At 41.5% G+C, this 26,532-nt stretch overlaps 1 protein-coding gene across 2 annotated transcripts in view; it reads right to left on the bottom strand.

Annotated features, from left to right (window-relative positions):
• The window catches only part of HLF (HLF transcription factor, PAR bZIP family member), a 41,054-nt gene extending 20,514 nt beyond the window's left edge, over positions 1-20,540 (bottom strand). The window contains exons 1-2 of one of the 2 annotated variants that reach the window (XM_050920131.1): positions 20,129-20,540; positions 18,050-18,385 (exon numbers count right to left, since the gene is read on the bottom strand). In XM_050920131.1, coding sequence (XP_050776088.1) covers positions 18,050-18,385; positions 20,129-20,234 — 442 coding nt within the window. In that variant the 5' untranslated portion in view covers positions 20,235-20,540. The remainder of the gene's footprint in view (positions 1-18,049; positions 18,386-20,128) is intronic. The other variant, XM_050920132.1, reaches the window with a different exon arrangement.
• Positions 20,541-26,532: the final 5,992 nt, after the last annotated feature.

Genomic DNA, 26,532 nt, shown 5'->3' with positions numbered 1-26,532 from the left:
CTCTCCGCGTCGATTCCGGAACTCCGTTCGGATTGATGGAGTTCCGGAATCGATGTAAGCGCGCTCGGGGATCGATACACCGCGTCCAGACTAGACGCGATATATCGATCCCCGAGCAATCGATTTTAACCCGCCGATGCCGCGGGTTAGTCTGGACGAGGGCTAAGATCTCTAGAGCTGGAGGGGCTCCTACAGTGCCCCTTTCACTTTATAATCAGGAGCTTTTGAGAGAATGGTCCTGCTGTGCCCTTAGTGTATAGCAGCATAGCTCCACTGACTTTAATGCAATTTTGCTAATTTACATCAGCAGAGGGTCTGGCCCACTATTTCCTTTCTTCTACACATTTGTGAACTTAGGAGAGTCCGACAGAGGTGACGGTTGCTATATATTCTCAAGACCCCTCTGCATTTATTTTAGAAAGGCTGCTAAATAGCTATTGTGGGACTAGCTATTTCAGCCTGTTGATCTATACAGTTTCACATAATGCAATCACAAAAGTTGTCTAGGACAGCTATTTTTTATGTATATATAAAAAAAAAATCACAAGAAATAGTCCCTTATAAAATACTACAGTGTTCTCTCATAGCAGCCCCAAATGCCAGAGCAGCGCTACCAATCCATGTTTTGGATGGCTGTGGTATTTTTTTTTTTTATAAGGGCATCATCAGAAATGTTGGGGTTTTGACCACAATGCCAACTTTCCAAAACACACACTGGGTTTTGAAAAGTCAATTTTTGATTCACAGAGAAATAAACGAGTTTGCATCATAAAGCCTTTATCTCCCAAGAATCCAAAAGCCTCCTAGACTGCTAAAATCAAATCCAGCTTTATTTTCATGGGTGAGTCAGATTGCATACAAACAGCTTCAAAGGAAGGCAAGTTGGGGGCGGGAGAGAGAGACCTTAAGAGGAACAAGCATCTATCTCCGGAATTCTAACTGCACCCTCCTATTTCCCAAGACATTTACTAATATTTTCACTGACAATCTGTATTTTTCACTTATAGCTGGAGGCACAAACAATAAACTTTAAAAAAAGTTTAGAAGATTAGAGACAAGGACAGACTATTAGTTTAACAATTCTTGCTATTTTCAGAGCTCCAGCAAAGCTACTTCCTTCCATATTTGACCTTCAATCCATCCTGGAGAAGCTTTTGATCTCTGAAAAAGTAACAGTGTAACTGTGTCATCAGCACCCTGGCAGTGGGGAGGGTGGGGGCGTAGTTAAGAAGTTTGGTTTTCAAGCTGTAGAATTATAGCCTCATCCTAAATGCATCCCATGTCATGGTTGTAACATGTTCTGAACACATATACAGAGTGTAAACACTGAACTCAAGTCGGCTGGTTAAACACCAGTGGTGGTGTTATATGACCAGCATGGATGGAAAGAAAGAAGGAAAGAAAGATTGATTACTATCCAAATATACTCTAGTGTGGATGTCCTGCCAAACAGCATATGTGTGATTGCGTGCTCCAAACTGAAATAAAAGCTTGGCCAAGAGCCCAGCACTTTGCTGTATTTTGCTCAGCTAGCCACAATCTGGCAGAACAGAGTGAACACATTCTAATCCACGTGACGGCGAAGCCGATTTCCTTGTGTTGGTTAAATGTGATCTTCAGACTGTACACAGCAGCGGCTCTGGGAAAACGTGAGAAAGTGGGAAAGAACAAGCCAGAGGCTATGACCTGGCATGCAGCAGAAAAAGGAGAAGCAACTTCAGAAATTATTTAGGGGTTTGCTGAACCGTAGATTAAGTAGGATCCAGTCCTGTGAAGTGTAACGAGCACCATTCACTCTCATGGATTTAAATGGGAGTTACAGATGATCAGCACCTCTCGGGCTTGGGACCGTCACACCAGCACACAGGCTCTAATCCTGAAAGGGACTGAGAACTGCCAATGGATGAGGATTTTGAGCACCTCACGGGAGTAGACCGAAAGTGGACTCAATCTTGCAAAGTGCTGAGTGCCCTCAAATCCCAAAGTCAGTGGGAGCTAAAAGTGCCCATCACCTCTCAGGATCTGGCCCAGTATAAGAATGATAAAAGTCCATATCTGATGATGGGCCACATGGCTCACGGTTCCAATACCTTTACTTAAAGTCGTCCCCAAGCAGTCCCATGGAAATATAGAGTACTCACAAAGTAAGCGGGGCACAATTTGACCCAAAGTAACATTTTGGGTCCCCCTGGGATAAATGATGCTACACTTGTACGGTATTATTGTTATGATGATATTAATGGCAGTAATGCATTTAACTAATGGACCTAAGTAACAACAAGGGGCAGCCATTGCCAGTATCCGTATCAGCATGTGACTGATTCACTCTCTTACACCTGAGAGCATGTTACAGGTATAATACAACGGAAAGCCTCCAGCACCAGAGCACAGGAAATATATCCTTGCTGCAGAGAAGAATGACGAAGGATAAAACAGAAGCAGGGATACAGAATGAAAATATATCTGTTTACTTACTACAGAAATGAGAGGATAATCAAGACACATACAGAAGCTTCTGAAATCACAGAATGATATGGACAAGTTCTCTCCTTTTATTTGACCGATGATTCCTTTTCACGTGTTTGATTTTCTCGCAGTAGTTAATGGAGTGCACTTACTCTTTTGGTTTTCTTGTCTCCTTAGATGCAGTGCAAGGAATTAAGCCATGATAAGTGGAATCTATCAGCTTTTTCTACTTCATAAAAAGATATTTACATTGTGATTGCTGATTATTAGATCAGAAAACAAAATGCATTGAGCAACCACAGAACCACTGCCAGCTTTAGCCACATGTGAGTCATCTAATGCAAAATCTGATGCATTTAGACAAGTAAAAACAACCCTGAAGATGGAACTTTTTTTAAAAAAAAAAAGGAGGAATCTTTCCATATTAGTGATCCATTTGCACATGCAATTTTTTTTTTATAATTTCATACATTAAACTACATAGATGACTTGATTTTGCAAACCTCACTCAAGCCAACTTCCACTGGGATTTGACAGAGTACGAAGCATGTGTTTCATCTGTCTGTGCTGTTTTCTCTAGACTACTCAATTTTTTAATGTCCTTCTAGGAATCAGATTAAATATTCTGGAACTGAAAATCCACAAAATCTGTTATTAAAGCCCCATCTAACCAGAAGTTTTCCCCCTTGGGAAACATGTTTTTTAACATGATTTCTGCTAACACAGTTTTCCCAACTAGTGTTATGAGTCATAAGTTTGTTTAAAAACAAAACAAAAATCTTTTTTGAGACTAGATACTGCCTAGGGTCTATCCTGGAAAACTTGCACGGCTTTCGACAATGGATATTGAAAATGTCTTGGCTCAGTCTGTTTAGCAAGCAAACCATTTACAATCTAATTGATGACTGGGTGCAGGCAGGACCCAAGGATGACATGACTGCCAGACACTACTAGTCTTGAGAATGGTTTTTAACAACCTTGTGGCTGACACAAATGAGTGACCAGACAGTTTCCCAAAAGTTTCCTAACACAGCAAAAACTGCAGTAGGGACCCAATACAGTAGAAAGGCCTGTTTTTTCAAAAGTAACCACGGATTTTTGGGTGCCCCAATTTTGGGGGTCCCTTCGTTGTGACACCTGTGGTCTGGTTTTCAGATGGGCCAAACTCCAATCGGAGCCAAGGCCTGAGGAGTTTCAAGCTGGCACCCAAAATACAGGCACCCAACGTCAGTGGCCACTTTTGAAAGTTTTCCACTAAACCTTTTCAGAATGGAAGTGCCTGGATTACCTTTAAATGGACTCAATTCTCAGCTGTCTCATTTTAACCTTTGGGTTATATGGGTACAAATAGGACGCCCGTTACCATTCACTGAATCTGCGTTGTCCTCAAAGAGAGAACAAATTAACGAACAACTAAAAAAACGTCCCATCCTAGGACTTCTTCAGAAAATGTATCATCCCAAGAGCGACTTCTATAGTTTGTTCTGTGGCTGATGAGAGTCAGGAACTACAGCAACAGAAAGCTAAGAAACGTGACCTTTTCCTTACAGCTGACCTAAACCAGAATCGATTATTCCACCTGGATAGGTCTCCCTCCTCCCTCTCCATGATGGAGTGCTGCTCTTTCTTTAAGGGTCTGAATAATATTAAATGTGATGAAGAACAAAGATATTTAGTTAACCCTTTATTTACACAGAAGCCTGAATTCCCCTGAATGCAAATTCTTCCAACAGAGAAACTGAGGAAGACAATCTGCAAAGGACCAACCTGCAAGTCCTAGTGTAGGTGGTGTGACTGGGGAGGGAGGGAGCATATTGGGGCTGGGCCTCAGCATATAACTGCTTCAAAGACTCTGGGGAACCAAAGTTTAAGTAGCAACCTGAGCTGTCTAGTCTCCATAGCAGCCGAGAATTGAAAGCTGCCTTAGAATCATCTCAGCCCCATTTACTCTGGGCTGAAAATTCTGTGCTGCACCTCTTACACTTTGCACAGATGCAGCTCTACTGGTACTGCCCAGCAAGAACAACAATCAGACCGATGCCAGTGTAGGAAAAGACCTACTCTCAGACACATACACAAAGCTCACTTTGACTTCAAATGGTAGCTGTGTGAATATATGATCAATATACAAAACTAATTCACCATATTAAGTCATGTGACTACAAATGTCTCAGGGAAAACTTTGGGCAACTATTTTTTTTAAAAGAGAAAATTTCATTTCAGAGTACGTATGCACGGAGACTTATTTCAAACAGTGGCGAGCCCAGCACCTGAAGTCATTTCGGATCCAGATCTAACTTCTACTTTTCCAGTTACTCTTAAGGCAACGTTACTCCTGGGCAATTCTACATCACTGCGGGTGCACAGAATTCATGGCCCCTGCAGCTTCTTTGCTTCTCCGCAGAAAAATGACTTCCGACAGGGAAGCAAAGGGAAGCCGCCAGAGCGGTCACAAGCCCCTCCCCAGCTGCATTCCCTGTAAGCTGTGCACTTGAGCGGTGGGGCAGGAGAGATTTAAGTGCCGCTCAGCTGATAATTTAGGAGAGCATGTGTTCAGTTGCCCTCCCTCCATGTTGCTTCATCTTGCAGCTGCTTCTGGGAGTCTGAGACCCTCCTGCTGGCTGTGCAGAGCAGGGGCGGGGAGAAGAAGGTGCTGATGCCAGCAGGGTGTCCCCTCCCCTCCCTCCTGTACCCCATCTCTGCAGAGCAGGGGAGAGGCAGTGGACACAGCCTTGCTCAGGACTCAGAGCTGCTCCAGGGAAGGGTGAATGAGTGCCTTTCTTAAAGTGATAGTGTACTGTTTCTGAGATTTCCCAAGCAGCCAGCTCACAGAGTCTCTGTCTCTCCCTTCCCAGCCCCATGAGACCCATCTCTGCAGAGCGGAAGAGGGGAGACAACAGGGCTCAGGACAAAGCAGGAGAACTTTCAGTAAGCATCTTAAAGAGACAGCGCAGGGTGTCTCAGAAACTTTCCCAGCAGGCAGCGCGCGCGCGCACACACGCACACACACAGGGTGTCATACAGTCTCTGTGTCACATAAACACACACACACACAATCACAGTGTCGCTCTCTCACACACATACACATAGTCTCTGTGTCTCACACACACACTGTCACAGTTTGTGTCAAACACACACTGTCACAGTGTCACACTCTGTAGCCTTATAAATGCTTATGGTGCTTTAGTGATTAGAACTGAAAACAAAATGTGCTCCGTGAACTGTTTGCTACTGAGCTTTCTGGAGATGGTCAGAAGCCAATATAAATTGTGAGTTTGAGTCCCTAGCCCTCGCCTGCTCTTCAGTTGCCTACGATGTAACACTGACCATATATTTGTTGACTAAATAACTCAAAGTAAGGGTCAATACTAGCTACATTACTATTAGACAGAGGGGGCTTGGGGATTTCTTCAAGTGCTCCCCATTCATTCCCATTCATCCTTCATTGAACTGCAGCGTAAATAAATGACCAAAATAATTGAAATCAGTGGGTTTATACTGCATTATTTTAACAAATAAAATATGCAGAATTTTGCAGAATTTTAAAATACTGTCACAGAATTTTTAATATTTTGGTTTGGAATTCCCCCGGGAGTAGGCAACATCTTAAGACAATTATAAAAACAAAAAACAAACATTCACAACATTTCCCAGTAAACTGTAGCATTGTGTCCGTGGAACAGTCACAACAACTCTCTTTCAAAGCATTACTCTTTATACACCAGCCTTCCTCACTTCACACGCCCTTTTATGATGCCATTACTAGATCCAAAGACTTTTTTATGTCAAAAGGTGGTTTTCAAGTGATTTAATTGTATGTTGGAAACGTAATACAGAGTAGATTAGCAAGCAAAAGGAAAAAAAAATAATCTGCCCAGTACTATACTGATGTACTACATTATGCAGCAAGGCGGTTGTGTCATTAAAGCTTTCTACCAACACACCCATATTTACAGCACACGATGTACTGTACAATGCACCATGCCAAGAAACTCAACATATCTAATCTGGCAGAAAAACAAAGAGTCATATCAGGTTAATCCAATCCTTCAATTACTCAAATTTCTTAAAACCCACAAGAAATCAAATCTCTCTCTCTCCTCTCTACTTTATCCCCCTAAAAACTTAGCTTTCCTCAATCCCTGACTGTTCCTAGCCCACTTCCACCATGTTTCTTATTGATTCCTAACCGATCCCCTCCATTTCCCCACAACTGATATTGCAACGGCTGTGATAAGATGAGGTGCTCAAGATCGCAGGCACCAAACTGAAATGGGACATGGCTGAGAACAGAGTCATTTCAGCAAGGTGCCCTTGACTACAGAACTAGGGTGGTTCTGCTTCACAAAGTGGGAAACAGGATGCAAAAAGCCTGTGTAGACAGGCCAAAGCTATCCTATGTAAGGGCTCCCGCTGCCCAAGTACAGAGGGGAGACAGGACAAGCTGCAGCTGCTGAATCTTACAATATGTGGACAATATTGCCACTTCAAAGCATTATAAACTGTGAGTCAGGCCTCAAGAAGTCATGCAGTTGGCTTGAAAACAATGAGACTTAAAAAAAAAAAAAGAGTGAGTGTTGGGATCTTTTTAGCTTTTAGAGTTCAATGTTTTGAAGATTTTCTCCACAGCCACGAGGACTAGAAACTGACATTTAAAAAAGGAAGCCAAGATTCTCATATCATCACAAGACTCCAGGAGGAAAAAAAAACAAAAACCCACCATATACCATGAAATTTGTGATAAGATTGCAAGAGTTAGCAACACTGTGTACATCAAATACCCCCCTTGCATGAAGGTACAGCAGCTGTAGAGACAGACTCTTTGAGACCTCAGTAACAGCTGAAAGAGGGAATATTCCATTTGTCTGATCCCTGAATTGTCCTTGGAACTAAGTCAGTTACCACCTCAGCTTTGACAAGGAACAGGATTTAGCCCTTAGGAAGTGCTTGCTCATATGTAGCAGGAGTTAGAATTTAATCACTTGATATTATCATTGCACTTCTCAATGATGCATCACTCATTTGAGACCCACATTTACCTCTGTCATACTTAAACCTGGTGTTACTCTTTTGCACATCGTTAGAGGTGAGATCTTGAAATTGCATGTTGCAGAATTTAAGATCAAACTATTTCAAGATTTCTCCTCTCTCTCTTTTTTGACTGACTCTCTGTATTATACATTTTGAAGGCCAGTGCGACATTCTGCTCTTGGAGGATTGAGCACTATGACTTTGGTAACTTCATCGGCTACTCCTTCAAATGAGCTATGCTATGTTTAGAATCTGTTTCTCATCATGTTTGTTTCCTCCATTTGGGGAAAAAAAAAAGGGAAAAAAAAAGTTACAGTCTCTTTTCCCCCTTAGAAAACAAAACCATGAAAGAAATCACTACTGGGATTCTGTTTAGACAGCACTTGGTGTTTGGTTTTAATGTTTTCATCTGTATTACAATTACAGAGTGACCAAGCTATGTAAAATACAGTCATTTTCATGGGCAGTTACTGAACCAGTAGGGGAGCCTCTGAGCACTTTAGAAAGCATGTGGTCCAATGCATGCCATACGAAGTAATGGATTTGCTATGAATTAAGAGACAGGTTTATCCATTTGTTTATTACATTCAGGAGCACCAACCAGTTTTGCAATGAACTACTTAATCTCTGACCTATTGTCCACAGCTGTGTTCCAGAGTAAAGAATTTATTGCAGACTGAGATCCCTATGGCTAATTGGAAAAGAAGTCATTGCCATCCCTACTACCAAACCTGAGCCAAACAATATATTTGTGCCTGGCCATTTATGCATATACATTTCTAGGAGGACATTTTGTCACAGATGATTTACTGCTGTAGCTCATTCTGGCATCTGTTTATGACAAATGTACACTAATCGAAGGAAGATGCTGATTTGTAGGCACCTGGTACATTTTGTTTCAGTAATTATCTATGTTTCATCTCCAATTAAGCACTGAAGATCTAAGAGATTTTTCCCTGGCCCTATTAAGATTGGGGTTTTACCATCCTAAACAGGAAAAAAAAAAAAACACAAATGGTAGCATATGAGCAAATGCTACCGCTCCGGCATGCTTGTGAATAGTAAATGAAATGTTCTTCTGTTTGGATGAAATTAACAACTTTAAAAGCAAAAGATTAAGACACAGCTACGAATGGAAACCTGAAGCAATGGAAGAGGGCTCAGTGTCAAACCGGCTAAACAATGGGTTTGTATGTGATGTAAATCCAGGCAGAATTTGGCCCTTCAAATTTTTGGCTCAAATGCAGCCCAGAGTAACAGGTGCAACTCCTGTGATGGCTCTGGGCCAGTAACAGCGGTGATGTCAACCAGGGTGTACATTTGGCAGACCATGGGAGTAAGTGGCAAAATATGTAATTTGCACCAATCTGGAATTCAATGGGCATATTGTAAATTCCATGCCAAAGAGGGGCATCCAGTAGGAAAAACAACCAATAGAAGTGTAATTTACTCCACTGAACACCACTGAATCTGATGCACTGAATATTTTTCAATTTGTGGTTTTCCAGCTCTTGCACTGTCCAAAATATTTTATATGCTAAAGATTATAGCATGTGTGTCTTTGGGTACTGGTTGGCTAAGATGCTGCTTTTCTATCCATCCCAGGCTTTTCTGGAACTTGTCTGGAATTCATAACATTTTAACCTCTGATGAAAGTGAGATCGTTTTAATGAAATGTTTATTTTTTAAAAACATCATTTTTAGTTACTAATATGCCTGTTAAATATATCCCTGGCAAGGCACCACCAGCCAATGAGAGCTTCTGATTATACAATGCTCCAAAGCATTCTTTAATAATATAATATATGGAGATATACCTATCTCATAGAACTGGAAGGGACCTTGAAAGGTCATCAAGTCCAGTCCCCTGCCTTCACTAGCAGGACCAACTACTGAGTTTGCCCCAGATCCCTAAATAGCCCCCTCAAGGACTGAACTTGCAACCTTGGGTTTAGCAGGCCAATACTCAAACCACTAAGCTATCCCACCCCCCTGAGCATGAGTGTCTTTTCACATACAGAAATGACCATTGGCTACCACCTCACAGAAAATCCAGAAAGACAGGAGAACCCTTCCCTTCTCCCACACCCCTTAGAGTTAATCGGGGGCAAACAAAGTTCTCGATTGCTCAACCCCTTTCTCCTGCCGTGCAGCACCTCAGGCCTGGTCTACACTTAAAACTTAGATTGCAATAGCTACGGCACTCAAGGGTATGAAAAATCCATACCCATACATGCCATAGTCAGGCTGAACTCACCCCCAGTGTGGACGCAGCTAGGTCAGTGGAAGAATGTTTCTGTTGCCCACTGCTCAGTGAGGTGGTGTTCCTACAGTGATGGAAAATATCCCTTTTGTTGCTGTAGGCTACACTTACCCTACAAGGTTATGCCAGCACAGCTACAGTGCCATAGCTATGTCACTATATATGGCCTTGTCAACATTAATAGGATTACTTGAGGAATGAACTACTCATCAGTGTGATTAACTGGGCAGAATCTGGCCATAGTTATCTCCCACTTTTCCAGTCTACTGCCAAATAAATAAATGAAAATTGAACAATTAAATGTTTACTCGGAGCTACATCTAAACAGACATCCATGTCTTCTTCGCATATAGCTGATGGTGTCCCCTCTCCTAATCATATCATGAAACAAAATGTGAAGACTACAGGATACCCTGGCTTCTTAAACGGTCAAATAACTGAACTAGTCAAATACTGCACCACATTTAGAGATGTGAAAGAAGGCTCTTAGAACTTCACCACAGCTCATTACTCAGATGATCATGACACACACAGGTTGCTCACCCTTGAAACGTCTCTCCAGAAGTAAATCACCCTTGCTGCCCACTGGCAACCCTTACTTACCACCTTGAGTCGCACTTACTCACACAAGTAGGCTCATTCATTTGGTAAAAGCTACTCCATGTGAAGTTTGCAGAATCCGGCCCTGTATATTTCCAAATTATCACACAAAAAGGAGAACATCCTTCTTGTTTACTTTTTAACCTCTAAATAAGTTAAATTGCTTGATCACATAAAAAAGAATCTATTAACCAATAATTACAATTTAACAGCAAATATTAAAACTAAATCTACTGAGTGAGGAGGGTACACAAAGTGCTTGCTTCCAGCATTAGCTACGCTTGTGCATTTAGAACTTTTCTTTTTTTTTTCCTTGTAATGAAAGAGAGTCTATTTTTATACTGGCCAAAACATACTCTGTCTCTTTTTCCTTTGATCCAAAACACAATTTGGTGAGAAGCTTTTGCATATTACATTTCCCTGGCAGCCCATGCAGTTAAACCTTTCCATTTCACTGTGATTTCACTATCAGCTGGTCATGGCAGGAACAAACAGCCCAACGTGTGCTTGCTGCTGTTCTAGCAAAAGTCATGCTGAGCAGGCTGCACAGGGCAGTGCCACGTGCCTAAAACACATGGTCTTGCAGGCAACAGCCACTCCGAGGAGCCTTCACGGGAGAGTCAATGTGAAGCAGCAGCACTCGGTATGGGCCTGCTTGATGGCTCTGCTGGTCACTTCCACATGGCAGTCCAAGGTTCAAGAAATTCACAGGGAGGTAGTGTCCTCAACCTCTCAGTAAGGGGGCTCATGGCATGGACCATGCATCTAGTAATTGCTTGAAGGAAGCATTACATCTTAGGAGGAGGTTGTGTGCGTCCCTGGCTGCTGAGAATATGCAAGTCCTTGGATTATGAAAATTGTTCTGGAAGAGGGGAGGAATATTAAGATATATGGGAGGGAAAAGGCAAACCCGAATTAAGGGGTGTTAAAACACTCCCCTCCTTGGACTAGGCCACCGATTAAGTCACTCTGTATATGGTGCTGAGAGGCTAGATCAGGGATGGGCAAACTTTTTGGGCTGAGGGCCAAATCTGGGTGGGGAAATTGTTTGCAGGGCCAGGGCAGGGGATTGGGAGGGAATGTGGGTGTGGAAGGGGGTGCAGTGTGCAGGAAGGGGCTTAGAGCAAGGGGTTGGGGCACAGGAGGGGAGTGGGGTGTATAAGGGGGCTCAGGGAAGAGGGTTGGGGTGCAGGAGGGGTGCAGAGTGCAGGAGGGGGCTCAGGGCAAGGGTGCGGGGTGTGGCAGGGGGCTCAGGGCATGGGGTTGGGGTGCACAGGGAGCTCAGGGCTGGGGTGCAGGACGGGTGCAGGGCGTACGAGGGGTCTCAGGGCAGGGAGTTGGGGGGTGGGGTGCAGGAGGGGTTCAGGCTCTGGCACGGCACCACTTACCTAAAGTGGCTTCAGGGTGGCAGCGGCGCGCACCGGGGCTAGAGAAGGCTCCCTGCATGCCTGCCCTGTCCCCTGCCCCGCACCGCTCCAGGAAGCGCTGCGGCCCCTGGAGAGGAGGGCTCCACGTGCGCTGCCCTTGCTGCACCTCCAGGTACCTCCCCTGAAGCTCCCATTGGCCACGATTCCTGGGCAATGGGAGCTGCGGGTGGTGGTGCCTGGAGGCAAGGGCAACGCACGGAGCTCTCAACCCCCCTGCCTGGGGGCTACAGGGACATGGTGCCGGCCGCTTCTGAGAGTGGCCCAAGGCCCACAGCGCCACGGGGGGCAATCCTGCGGGCTGGATCCAAAGCCCTGAGGAAGAACTGGAAACTTCCCAATGGTAACTTGTTTCTCTCATTTCGGTTCAGGATCTTTTTGGCGAGTAAAGGGGAAGAACTATGTCATGCATTGTGCAGGACAGCACTCCACTCCTGCTGTATTCATACACCAAATAAGCAAAAATGTAAGGAAATTCTTCCTACCCCAGCTTCAACTGAGCCCCCTGTGGCCCTACCCACTCTCTGTCATGACAGCTGCACTATCCATTTAAATTATGAAGATGACGGATAAAAAGCCAGATGTTAAACAGATGCCTGTGATCATCAACTAGGTATCATCTGATGACGGCAAAGTATTACATTCAACATTCATCACACAAAAACAGCGAAGAGCAGTTAAGGATTCTTTAACAAGCTCCATAGCCAAATCCAGGTCTGTGGTCCTACTGCAGAACAGACAAAGACAACACAAGGTCTGCAAAGATGGAAAACACATAATATGGAGCATCAACAAAATGCGTTCATAGTGAACAAGTTAATTAAAAAAACTAACGTTGCAGAAACATATTCCTTAAGATGACTATGGATTTAAACCAACTAAATCAGAGATAAGTGCTCCTGATAGCAAAGAGAAAATATTTCCAAGTCCATCTACACATTAGCGAAGGATGTAACATTGCACTGGTGAGCTGAACAGTCACTATGCCTTATTATGAAACAAAATCACAACCAGAATCTAATCTTGCAGCACTCGCTATATTGGATAGCTCTTGATCCAAATAAAATCTGTATCCTTTATATCCAGCCTCCACTTACTCTGAGTGGTATTATTAATTTATTCATTCTTCACTCAGAGAACAAATGATAAATTGATGAACCTATCTTTTTGTCAACCACAATGTAAAAGATACACAGTCCAATACAAAAAAAAAGGGGGGGGGGGGCATTTTTCCTAAAAGAAAACCAATCCGTTATAATTCTGTAATGTCATACTTACAATTAAGGTCAGATTAGCTTTGCTGAGCAAATGTCACTGCATGTTTCTGGGTAATTTCCAGTAGTGGTAAAGTAAGTTAGTACTTAGGAGCTAATTGTGTCATTCAAACAATAGGTAAATTTCAGTACACATACATGTGATATGCAATATCATAATTTCAACAATGCATTTTATGTTGCTTGCATATGAATGTTGTAAATAGGGTGACCAGATGTCCCAATTTTATAGAGACAGTCCTGATTTTGGGGTCTTTTTCTTATACAGGATCCTATTACCCCCCACTCCCTGTCCTGATTTTTCACACTTGCTGTCTGGTCACCCTAGTTGTAAACATACACATCTCTGAGCCCCTGTTGCACCACACAAACATGTATATATCCCCCCCCCACATACACACACAGTACTCACACACGTATGCATGCACATATTTTAGCATCAATGTATCACATACTATGGGCCACATTCCGTTTGTCTTATTCATGGGAACAGACCCATTTAAACCAATACCATCTGATGGGAGGTGAGCAAGATTTGGTCCTATATATATTAACTGCCACACTGCAAGACAGGCAGCACTAGCAACATTAAGCAGGATGAAACTCAGAGGATGCATGCTGAACACAAAAGAATACAAACATTTTAATATAACTGCGATAGAGTTATCACCCTGGCATCTTAGTTATGCCAACACTAATAAGACCATATGAATCGCATTTGTATTGGTATTGTAATCCTTTTTTAAGTTACCAAAATGACTTCTGCTTGGTTGTCATGATTTATTTTATTATGCCAAGGCACAGGACCAATTAGAATTCAAAAAAGTAAGCCCTCAACTATCAAACCAAGACTTCTTTCTCAAGGCATAAATTTTAAAAACAGACTATAAAATCCACATGGAATGTGTAAATGGCATGCCTCCATTCTAATGATTTTTTACATTATGAATAATAATTTAGCTGCAGCTCATGTCGTCTATATTTCAGAACAGGACATTTGTTTAAGTCTTTCCATAGCAGTTTTAATTGCTATTTTTTAAATATTAAGAAGTTTGATATGTTTAAAATATATTTGTAGTCTGATTTTAAAAGTAGATCAAATACTAACGTCCATGTTGGAATTCTGATGTTTCCTCAAAACAGAGTGCGTGAAAACAGAGATATTTATAAAATGATGCATGTTAAAATCTATTGACACAGTGAATTTGCATTATCTTTAAGAAAGTTGCGGCTTAAAAATTTTCTTGGTTTTACTCTGCATCCAGTTATAGCACAGAAAAAATATTGTGACTTACAAACATGAACTCAACTCTTCCTCTAGAGAAAAATAAACTACATGATTGTTCGGCAATAGAAGGTGCCATGAAATTTTAAAAACTGCACTCACGTCTATTTCCCCTTTTCCTCCCCACACACCGAGATCTGGATTTCTTTTGCAATAGTAAAAAAAAGTATAACTGCATTTGTGAAAAAAGATTATGAGCCCCAAAAATGTTGCAAACAGCTCAGGGAAAAAAAACACTAAAAATCAATGGGCTGCAAAAAAACATGCAAACAGCTGACCCCATAACTCAGATTACAAATACATTCTGACAGGTGATCATTAAAAGGCTGGCTCACTTTCAGGAGCTTCTGAAAAAAGAATGGCAAGGGATAATCACGTCTTAATGTTGTGTGCGCACACGTGTGAGAGAGAGAGAGAGAGAGAATCACATGTGTGCACAATGGCTTGTTAAAAATATCTCAAGAAAAGTAGGGGTGTTTTTTCCTCTTGCCAACTCGAAGTGTTATTTAATTTAGAAGAATGGTATCAATTACTGTTCACTCTAAACTCTGAGGCCCCTTAAAACTGAGGGAAAAAAGTTTCACAAGAACTAGCCAGTGTCAAGGCGAGTAAATAAAAAAAATCACAGAATAACTTTCCAGCTTGGGCCCACAACACTGTTCATAGCTTTATGTTTTTTTAAATAAGAAATGAATTTTGCCAATTCATGTGATTTTTGCACATTATTTTTCCTCCCTAACTATTGTCATTCTATTTGTTTATTTTGCTTCTTTATCAAATGGTTCTGACAATGGCATTACATGCTGTGCATGGCAAGTGATCAACCAGAGGAGAGAGGAGTGGTTTCCTGCTCCCAGCAGCAAAGTTTGCCTTTCTCAAATGTTGTAGGAGTGTAAGGTCACAATCAAAGTTTAGTAAGACTATGCCCCTTTATTTGAAAGCATAAGGTTTCTTATTGCTCCATTTCTGCCAAATTGTTGATATTATGCACCGGGTTATCATCTCGGACACTGGCATAACTCCATTAGAGATACTAAGGGTCTGATTTAAAAAATTCCCATTGGCATCAAATGGTTTTGAATTAGGCTCTCTGATCAAAATCCAGCCTTAAGGTGTTTCCTTCTCTGCCTATTGCTTAGGGCAGAATTAGATAAGTTCATAGAGGATAGGTCCATCAATAATTATTAACCAGGATGGGCAGGGATGCAACCCCATGCTCTGAATATCCCTGGCCTCTTTTTGCCAGAAGCTGGGAGTGGATGACAGGGGATGGATCACTCGATGATTGCCTGTTCTGTTCATTCCCGCTGAAGCACCTGGCATTGGCCAGGGTCGGAAGACAGGATGGGCCACTGGTCTGACCCGGTATAGCTGTTCTTCTGTAGCTTTGAGTCTCATGTAACTCAACTGAGGTCAATAATTACACTCTGGGTTTACACTAGTGTAACAGATCAGAATCTGATGTAAATTTTTGTATTTTATTTCTTGCTTGACGTTTAACTATTACTTCTCCGGTTTTATTGTGTGTGCTTTTTGCCTGCTATGTTACAGGACTATAGGACATACAATGATACGGCCAACATTACAAACAAGAACCTTCCTCCCTACTATTACCACTGAAATGACAGCTGGGGCCCTAAATTCTCTTCTGTCTTAAAGAATATGGTCCTGTTGACAGCGCAAAAGAGAATTCGTACATTCTCCCTTTTTCTTCCCCTGTTCATTCTACATTGTGGCATCTGTGTATTACTATTTTTACTTCTGTTTGTAGTTTTAGCCTGTTAATAGCTAGGTTACCAGTAGGAAAAAGATGACAGGCAATTGATTCTTGACATGATTTAAGCAAAAAATCCTGCAGAACTGGTTAGCATTTCTCCAGATTATTATTAGAACTGTCGATTAGTCGCGATTAATTCAACTCAGAAAAAAATGATTGCAATTTATCAGTTTTAATCGTACTGTTAAACAAAACAGAATACCAATTGAAATGTATTACATATTTTGGATGTTTTTCTACATTTTCATATATATAGTATTCTGTGTTGTAATTGAAATCAAAGTGTATATTATTTTTTATTACAAATATTTGCACTGTAAAAATGATAAACAAAAGAAATAGTATTTTTCAATTCACTTCATACAAGTACTGTATTGCAATCTCTACTGTGAAAGCATAACTTACAAATGTAGATTTTTGTTTGTTACATAACTGCACTCAAAAACAAAACAATGTAAAACTTCAGCACCTACAAGTCCACTCAGTCCTATTTCTTGTTCAGCCAGTCGCTAAAAGAAACATGTTTGTTTACATTTACAGGAGATAATCCTGCCTGCTTATTTACAATGTCACCAGAAAGTGAGAACAGGCATTTGCATGTCACTTTTGTAGCCGGCATTGCAAGGTATTTACTTGACAGATATGCTAAACATGTGCATGCCCCTTAATGCTTTGGCCACCATTGCAGAGGACATGCTGATGATGCTCATTAAAAAAATAATGTGTTAATTACATTTGTGACTGAACTCCTTGGGGGAGAACTGTTTATCCCCTTCTCTATTTTACCTGCATTTTGTCACATATTTCATCTTATAGTAGTCTCGGACGATGACCCAGCACATGTTCATTTTAAGAACACTTTCACTGCAGATTTCACAAAACACAAAGAAGGTATCAATGTGAGATTTCTAAAAGACAGCTATGGCACTCGACCCAAGGTTTAAGAATCTGAAGTGCCTCCCAAAATCTGAGAGGGATGAGGTGTGGAGCATGTTTTCAGAAGTCTTAAAAGAGCAATGCTCCAATGCTGAAACTTCAAAACCTGAACCACCAATAAAGAAAATCAACCTTCTGTGGGTGGCATCTGACTCAGATAATGAAAATGAACATCTGTCGGACCTCACTGCTTTGGACTGTTATTGAGAAGAACCCGTCATCAGCATAGACGCATGTACCCTGGATTGGTGGCTGAAGCATAAAGGGATATATGAATCTTTAGCACACTTGGCACCTAATATCTTGCGATGCCAGCTACAACAGTGCCATGAGAACGCCTGTTCTCACTTTCAGGTGACATTATAAAACAAGAAGCGGGTAGCATTATCTCCTGGAAATGTAAACAAACATGTTTGTTTGAGTGATTGGCTGAACAAGAAGTAGGACTGAGTGGACTTGCAGGCTCTAAAATTTTACATTGTTTTATTTTTGAATGCAGTTTGGGTTTTTTTTAAACGTAATTCTACATTTGTAAGTTCAACTTTCATCATAAAGACATCGCACTACAGTACTTGTATAAGGTGAACTGAAAAAATACTATTTCTTTCGGTTTTTTACAGTGCAAATACTGGTAAGCAAAAATAAATATAAAGTGAGCACTGTACATGTTGTATTCTGTGTTGTAACTGAAATCAAAATATTTGAAAATGTAGAAAACATCCAAAAATATTTAAATAAATGGTATTCTATTATTGTTTAACAGTGCAATTAATCATGCAATTAATCTTTTTAATCATGCAATCAATCACGATTAATTTTTCTAATCACGTGACAGGCCTCATTATTATTATTGGCCCTGCCAATGACTTGCTTCGTGTTGGACTTCTCTATGTTGCCAGTGTCAATCACGCAGTCAGAAATAATTATCTACTTCTTTCATTTGTTTGCGGGGCTCATTTAAGAACCTCTAGGGAAGGTCTTATGGCTGATTACCTGGTCTGACTGGGCTCTGCATGCAATTTTGAGACACCATGCCCGGATGGACTGATGTAGATGCCCTGCTGCTGAGGTCCATGACAGAGGGTGCTGCTGAGGTAGCTTGCTGGAGATTTGGCTGGTGTGGACTGTGATCATGTTGGGCTGGGCTGGGCGGAATTCCATTTTCCGAGAGGAATTCTTCCAGGTCCATGTATTCCAACTGGAAAGTGTCTCCATCATATGGCAGTGTCTTGTCCCATAATGTTGGCCCCAAGAAAGCTGACTGGGGGACTGAGTCGCTGGTGCTGTCATCATCTAGCTTCTTTTCTTTGTCTTTTTCTTTACCAAATGCTTGTAAAAAACACAATAAAGATGTAAGTGCTGAGTAGTTAATACTTATTATTTTCAAGAAGATATTTTCCACTTTCTCCTATTGTAAGAGCCTAACATCTCATCACATACATAAGTCCTTTGATTCTTTTCATCTGGCACAGAATTAAAAGGTCCAACCAAACGACCACGAACTGAATGTAGGCATATTTTCATCAGTTCTGTCTATTTTTAGTTAACAATTCAGCAGAATTCAGTGTGGCTTTAAATAAATGCTCACAGATTTCTTGAGAATGTCTGTACTAATTGACCAAGCAAGTTATGGGGCAGATGTTGCCAGGTATTTTATTGTGTTTGAAAGGAACAGTTGTCATCTAAAAACCCCAAATACCTTAACATTATTAAATAAAAGGGCCCAATCCTGCAGTCCTTAAACAACAAATCAGCCACTGAGCTTAAGCTGTTTTGCTTGCTTTGAGGTGGCAGAATCGGGCCCATAATAAGTAATAACACCGTATATCAATCATCTGTAGAATTAAAAATAATGTTAAGCTACTTCATTTTTGGCTGTTTATGTTTACAATAATGATTAAAATATTTTGGGATAAATATACTCAGGAGATGTAAAAACAGGTAAAAAAAAATTAAGAAAAATGCCCAGACTAAAATATTAAGAATCCACTAGTTGTAAAACAACATAAGGTGCCCTTATTCACTCTTACTTAGGAAAATGCTTTACACTCCTACTAAAAATTAGCAAGACACAATTACACCATGCATTTTAAGAAGATTTAGCCCCTTGATTTGCTAGAGTCTAAATTATTATAGTTTTTTTCCTAGTTATATTACCATTATGAACAGAATCCATAGATGTTGCGGGAAGTTTGTACGTTTTCTAAGTAACACACATTTTTGTAATAACACACCTGTTAAAATCCTGTTATGACTGCATTTTCTTATCATCCCCCAAAAGTGTAAGTTGCAATTTTTCAGCTTTAAAATTCTTATTAGTTACCATTCACCCAAATACGTTTTACACATGTTCATTGAAAAAAAAGAGTGCAAAATCAGGAAGTAAAATTGTCACAAAACTAAAAAAAAAAAAGCTCAAACTTCAGTCACCCAGAATTTATACTCATTTCTGGAAGAAAATTTTGAAGATGTGCTGCCTGCTCCTTCCTAGTAAGTCCGTCTTCATTCAGTACAGATGGAATTTATTTTCTGAAGACATGCTGTTTAGTACCCATCGCCTCACTAGAAAGTGATTGCTCTGCATTGATTCAAAAGAAAGACAGTTGTCTTTCATTACGTATTGATCATGTTTATCGTTCGTTATCATACTGTCTTTATCTAAAAAATAAAAATATTCGAATCTTGCAAAAGCTAAATGTTGCTGGGGTTCACAGCTGAACGGCAGGCAGTTTTCCTCCTATTTCTATCTGCTTTTCTAACTCTGCAGAACACTCAAGGGAAATGTACTGAACAGATGCAAGAGTGGAATTCTGCACTGGAAAGGCAGCGGTTTGGTACTATCATCCAGACATGCCTGCACTTGGGAGTAGGGTGACCAGACGTCTTGATTCTATAAGGACATTCCCAATTTTGGGGTATTTTTCTTATACAGGCTCTTACTGTCTGGTCACCCTACTTGGGACTAACCAGTTAAATGCAACTTAATATTGTAACATTCATTCGACTCGCACCCCATCCCCTCCTCACCCCCCCCTTCCCCAATTTATATATAAGCAACTTTCTGCGCCTCACCGTCTTCGTGATTTAGCGGCAGCTTGAGAGGGTTTTCCAGCAGGGATTTCAGCACCCCGTAAGTCGGAGGTAGGAAAGTTGGGTTCAAAGGGAGAGGTCGAGACATTTTTCTCTACCGCTTAAAATAAAAATGATACTAAAAATCTCCTGAACTGCTCGGTGAAGCTGGAGCCAGCTGAGCGCGTTGGATCCGTTCTGGCCGGAGCTCCCCCCGCCTCGGCTGCGCTTGCCCCCTGGCCAACACACCGACCCAACAACAACAAAACAGGCAGCTGACTCCTCCGCCCAGACCCGCTCAGCTCAGATCATCCGCGCAGCCATGTGCAGCCCCGGGCAAGGATGACGTCAGAGCCCCGGACAGGCCCTCCGGGGGGAGGAGCTGCCAGCTGAGTCCCCGCGGAGCGCTGCACTGCAAGTGCGTTTCCTGTCCCCACCTGAATGCATTTTCCACGCGTGTGCGCGAACTGCGCTTGACTCGTTTAGGGGGAGTCGAGCCCGGTTCTGCTCTCGGTGACACCAGCACAACCCTCCCGCGGCCCACGCCCCGCTTTGCTCCGGCTGCGGAAGGGAGAGCGCTGCTGGGCTGCAATAATGTTACCTCCACACCACCGTCTATTTATTACTTTGTGACTCTCTCGCCATTGAGCCTGGGAGGGCTTCTAGCGGGTGCTCGGGTAGTTTCCACAGTAACCAGCGTTTGAATCAGTTTGACCTGTCCTGGTGCGTCAGAGCATGCCCAGAGCGCACCTGGAACAACAACAACAACAACAACAAGTATCAGAGGGTAGCCGTGTTAGTCTGGATCTGTAAAAGCAGCAAAGAATCCTGTGGCATGTCATCTGACGAAGTGGGTATTCACCCACGAAAGCTCATGCTCCAAAACGTCTGTTAGTCTATAAGGTGCCACAGGATTCTTTGCTGCTGCAACAACAACAACAAACTTTCACGCGGGCACAGAAGCTTAAATGCAAATATCAACATTGCAATGGGACTAATCAGACAAGGGTCAGGGAATTATTTAGGTTCCTATCCCATGAGGTGTTGACACCCTCCTTCCACTTAGGATGACCAGACAGCAAGTGTGAAAAATTGAGACAGGGTGGGGTGGTGGGTAATAGGAGCCCCTATAAGAAAAAGTCCCCAAAATCAGGACTGTCCCTATAAAATCCAGACATCTGGTCACCCTACTTCCACTGCATTCAAAGAGAAAAATAGATAGTATTGTCAACCCCAAGCATCCAAAAATCATGAGTCAGGCCACCAGAAATACCCAAACAAAAACAGGAGGCTTAAAATTTATGAGTTTAAACATACATTTTGGATTCTCTTTATTTGTCTAGGTTTTTGTGAGGCTCCTTTTATTTTTCTTCCAAGCTTTTATCTGCAACACGAAAGAAAAAATAGCAAATATTGCAGGACTCAGGAGACCACTGAAAGAGCTGGAAACACTAAAAAGATAAGTGAAAGCTCTGGAGCAGTTGCAGATGAGATCAGCTCATAGCTGGGACAGAACAGAACGGTGCTGATTTGGAAGCAGGTGATCCCTTTTGCCATGAATTATTCCTACCTGGGAACATTCCTGTACCAGTTGGTTCACACTCCAACCAAGACTTCACTCCTTGTTGGGGAATTTGAAGCAGCAAGTATATCTAGCTCTTGGCAGTTGCCAGTATAACAGCACCTTCGAATTCTGTCTGTGCAGCTAAGCGAGTCCGTCCCTCCACCCCAAAGTCACTGACAAACATAAAAAAGTTCTTGTTTGTAACAAAGCTTAGGTCAATGGACCGAAATACATTTTTACAGTGAACACCCCCCCTCCACCTCCACCCCACCCCCAAAAAACCCAATATTTTTTGCCCTGGGGCCTCATTTTGATGACACAAGAAAATACTAAGTGAGGTGTGGGTGAAGTGACATTATATTTATCTAGTCTATTTATGAAGCACCCAAATCATTCTTCTGGTATCTAGGTACTAACCACGGTATCTAGCTTCACAGTTTCACACTACAGCTTTTTTATTTTGTAGCTTTCATATAGTTAGAGATGAAGGAAACCTAACAGATCTTTTAGTTCATCTTGCTGTCAGTGAAGGATTGTTACTTACAGCACATACCATGGAAGACTATTCCACAGATTTTACCATTAGGAAGGTTTCTTGATCTCCTATCTATATTTTCCTGATGGGGCTTTTCCATCTTTAATTTCTGTGACCTCACTCTCAGTTACATACAGGGCCACCGAGAGTGGGTTCGGGCCCCCATGAAAAAATATTTTCGGGCACCCCAGCAAGGGTGGACTGGCTAAACAGGGCCGTGGAAGCTGGGTCCTGGGCCCCCTTCCGGACTGCCGGGCCCCAGTAATTTGTACCGGCTTTCCCCCGCCCCCCCAATTGGTCCTGGTTACACACCCCACTTTCTTTTTTTTTTGCCCACATAGGTTTTCACCCCTCATCACTGGATCAGAGCACTCACTATGTTTGACCCTTTTAAACAGTTCCACTCCACCCTTGGTGTTTATACTCTTCAAATACCTGTACTCACTTATATCTTTTACGTCTCATCCTGGTTGGTTATCACTTAGACAAGTTGTACTTTCCCTTATTTTGCTCTATTAAACTTTCCTCAGACTCAGTCCCTTAATTATTTCACATTTGTTATATGCCTAAAAAAAGAAAAAAATATATTCGCCCTGATCTAGTCATTTCTTTACAAAGATTTACACGTCACATTTTCATACCCTCTTTGCTTTTGAATGGCCATTATTTAAAAAAACCTATTAAACGGGTGTCTATCGATTACTCTAGGCACTTTGATGGGTATTTATGCAAACAGTCCAGCTAAAATTAGCAGTAACCCACAAGCTCTCAATAAATCTCAACCTTGAACCAAGAGTATGAGAGCATTGGCCTAGACAAAGCCTAGGGATTTAAAGTGATTGTCTGGTGTTTCAGAGAAAGAGAAAGTGTAGCATTAACATAATTAAGGAAAACAATTAAAAAGAGGATATGAAAGAACCATGACATGGCACAAAGCCACGGTTTGAGATTAAACGTTTTAAGGAGTAACAAGACAATAGCAGCACAGCGTATTACAGGCCACCCAACCAGATAGAACGACTGGATTATTAAATGATTGCACACATGGCACTAGTGCGTAAAATGGCCAAATTGCTAGTTACTGGAGACTTTAATTACATATGTACAGAGTAAATGACATTAAGAGGAGGGAAATGATTGGCAATGTTGCATGCATATCTGGTACAGGAATAATTTTCTGTTCAATATGTGCATAAATAAGAAAGGGAACCTTTATGAGATTTGGTATTAAGCAATGATGAGGATAGACAGAAATATAAGATGCAAAGGTAGTGGAGAATCTGGGAACCAACAACAACAAACAATATTTATTTGGAATTAAGATATAAAAGCTCAAGAAGGAAGAGAAAAACTATTGAACTTTGTTATGGTTATTATCCACCTAGTGCAAAATATACTCAGTAAAATCTGATGAAATAGGATATTGAATTCAATATAATAAGACCCAAGCTTGTCTCTTTCATTATTTGACACCATGAAGCGTGAAAAACTTTTAGGAACAAATTGTGTCTAGACCTGCATAAGTGTAGGACAAAGAGTAGCAACAAAATGGTCCAGGGGCCATGTATAATCCCAGTCTTTGAGTTCCCAGCATGCAGGGACTGGAAATTAACTCAAAGCCTTAGGGACAGCGGAAGGGAACAGTCATTCCCTCCCATCTGTGGATTCGCCAGCACAGCTGGGACAGCATTCAGGGAAAACATGCTGCACAAGTATGTAGCACTTCGTCCTGTGCTTCCAGATAAATAATCTTCTCCCCTCTCTTAGGATATGTCTACGCTCCAAGCAAGAGGTGCAATTTCGAGCTTGCATAGATATACTTGTGCTAGCTCTCAGCTGAGCTAGCATGCTATAAATAGTAGTGAAGCCACAGTACCACAGGCAGCAATGGCACGGGCTGGTCGTCCAAATATATAACCCATGTGGTTCAGGTGGGTTTGTACTCAGGGTGGCTAGCCCAGGCTGTCACTGCTGGGCTACTGCGGCTATGCTACTCTTCTTAGTATGCTAGCTCAGATGAGAGCTAGTGAGAATATGGCCACACGAACCAGGAATCACAGCCCTAGCTCATAGTGTAGATGTATCTTAACAAAGGTAATAACTTAAAGCAACAGTTCTGCCACAAAGGTTATTTATATCGCACAGACAGCCTCCTTACACTGCCAAATCACTGAGATGCTTTGCAGAATTATCCGGTAAGGGTCATAGGTACGCAGAAGTTGCCACATGCTTACCGGCTATAGTTCATCTCTCGTCAGACCATATCCTATTTCCAACAGTGGTTGTTGCCAGATGCTGCATAGGAAGCTTTAAAACTAATTATGCAATAATCTAGCTGGATTTCTGCATTCTACATACAGTCAAAAGGCAGCTTGTTTTGAATATTTATTCCTACCAGATTCACCAAGAGAAAAAAAAACATATTTGTACATAATGACAGAAGACCACGGCAGATCACTATTTTTCCATATAGAAAACTTTTTGTTTGCTTCCCAGGTAACAATTAACTCAGTTAGTGAATGTTTATGTTCCTTTTCCAGGTGTTTGCATCACAAAATCTTGGGTCAGCATAGAAGTGTTCAAGGATGCTATTTTTCAAACTGGCTCCAGCCAAGTTAGTACAAATCCATATTTTTTCCAGGCCCTGCTTTCTGATAACTCTTTCCCTTCTCTCATCTAGGCGATTTGAAAAAATTAAACACATGAAGCTTTCCACTTCTTCCGAAGAGCCCATCTAAACTACACGTCTAACCATACCAGTTCACACCTAAGACACGGCCAGGTTTTAACCTAAGGTTTTCTTTTGCATTTAGGTGGGACAACATAGCTATAGACCTGTGCTGAGGACTAATGACCTAAGTTATAACACAGTCCTGTAACTCCCAACTACCATACCAACATATCAGAACACAGATTATTTTACCTGTGCTAGACAAGGCCCTGTACAAGTGTTAGTGTAAATGGGCTCTATTAAATCTGTAGCTGTTTTAAAATCTTGCAGACCACATTATCCACTTTACATGGACTAAACGCTGCAGTATGAACAGGATTTTACATGTAGACATTTCCAGTTCTACAGTTTCTGGTCCAGAGTTTGATTCTGTTCACCTTTCTCCCCATATTCCTCATATGCCCTCTGTTATTTCCTCTTCTTGCTGTATCTGTCTGCTGTCTCTGTTACCATTAATTCATGGTAAGAAGGGAGCAATCAGAAACGGGCGATAGTCTCCTCAGCTTCTACTATGTGGGATATAGCTGTGGTGCACAGAACAGCATATGTGAAGATATTACTGAAGCATTGAGTATTATGCTCGACCATATTAGGATTGGTAATGGGCTTTACCTTTTATTATCATCAGAGACAAATCCTAAAAAGAGATTTAGCCTTTTTGCAGGTCAAATGGTACCTGGATCAATCTCTAGCTAGGTCCTTAGTTTGAACAGTAAGACTATCTTATATCTGTCATTGCCAATCTTATTGTGCTACCAAAGTTTTTTCCATGACCATGTGCTTGCTGGCCATTTAGCTGTATTCCTCTGTAAATGCACTTTGAGATTTGTTTGTCTTCCATATTAATAATATAGCCATACTCTGAGAGCTGCCAAACCTGGAGGCAGTTGCTGGGATCGGCTATGAAAATCCTCATTGCTGCTCTTGTCCTGCCACTTAATACAGAGCTGTTGACAAAGACAAGAAGAACTGAAAATGTCAATGTGGCTCTTCAGCCTTCCTCAGTGTCCATGTTTCACTGCCATACAATGAATATGGTACAATAGCTATGGTTCTGCTCGGTTGGTATTTGTTTTTCTTCATGACAAACTGTCCATTGATGTTGTACAATGTCTTCGTGTCATTCTATGCTGCTGAGATCTGTGCATCCGTTTTGTCTATACATTCTCATTTGTCTTCCCTAGCACTTTTGGGGGCCTCTTTGTTCTTTACAGCATTTTCCTCCTGGAGTCACTGTGCCTGTGTTCTTGTTCTTGCTTGATTTACTTTCAGTTTAATTTTGCATCTTTCATCTATTTTTGGCCATGTATCCTAAGATACCCATTCCTTATGGTGTTTCTTCCTAAATCCCAGCACTTCTTCGCAAGTTTCAGTGAGAGCTTCCTGTACCTGCTTCCATTTGCCATCTACTGTTCCATAATCTTCATCTTTAGTACCTGATATCTATTTGCTTGTACAATTCTAAACGCTTGTCGTATTGTCATCTGGTTTAGCTTGCTGATGTTATAACATGGGCATCTCTGTTGTTCAGATCTCGTTTTGGTTCTTATTTTTATTCTCAGTTTCTTTCTCGCTAG

The sequence above is a fragment of the Gopherus flavomarginatus genome, chromosome 12 (genome assembly GCF_025201925.1).
Source record: "Gopherus flavomarginatus isolate rGopFla2 chromosome 12, rGopFla2.mat.asm, whole genome shotgun sequence".
Taxonomy (NCBI): Eukaryota; Metazoa; Chordata; order Testudines; family Testudinidae; genus Gopherus; species Gopherus flavomarginatus.
The sequence above is the reverse complement of the archived record's forward strand: the minus strand, read 5'-3'. Positions and strand labels throughout refer to the sequence as shown.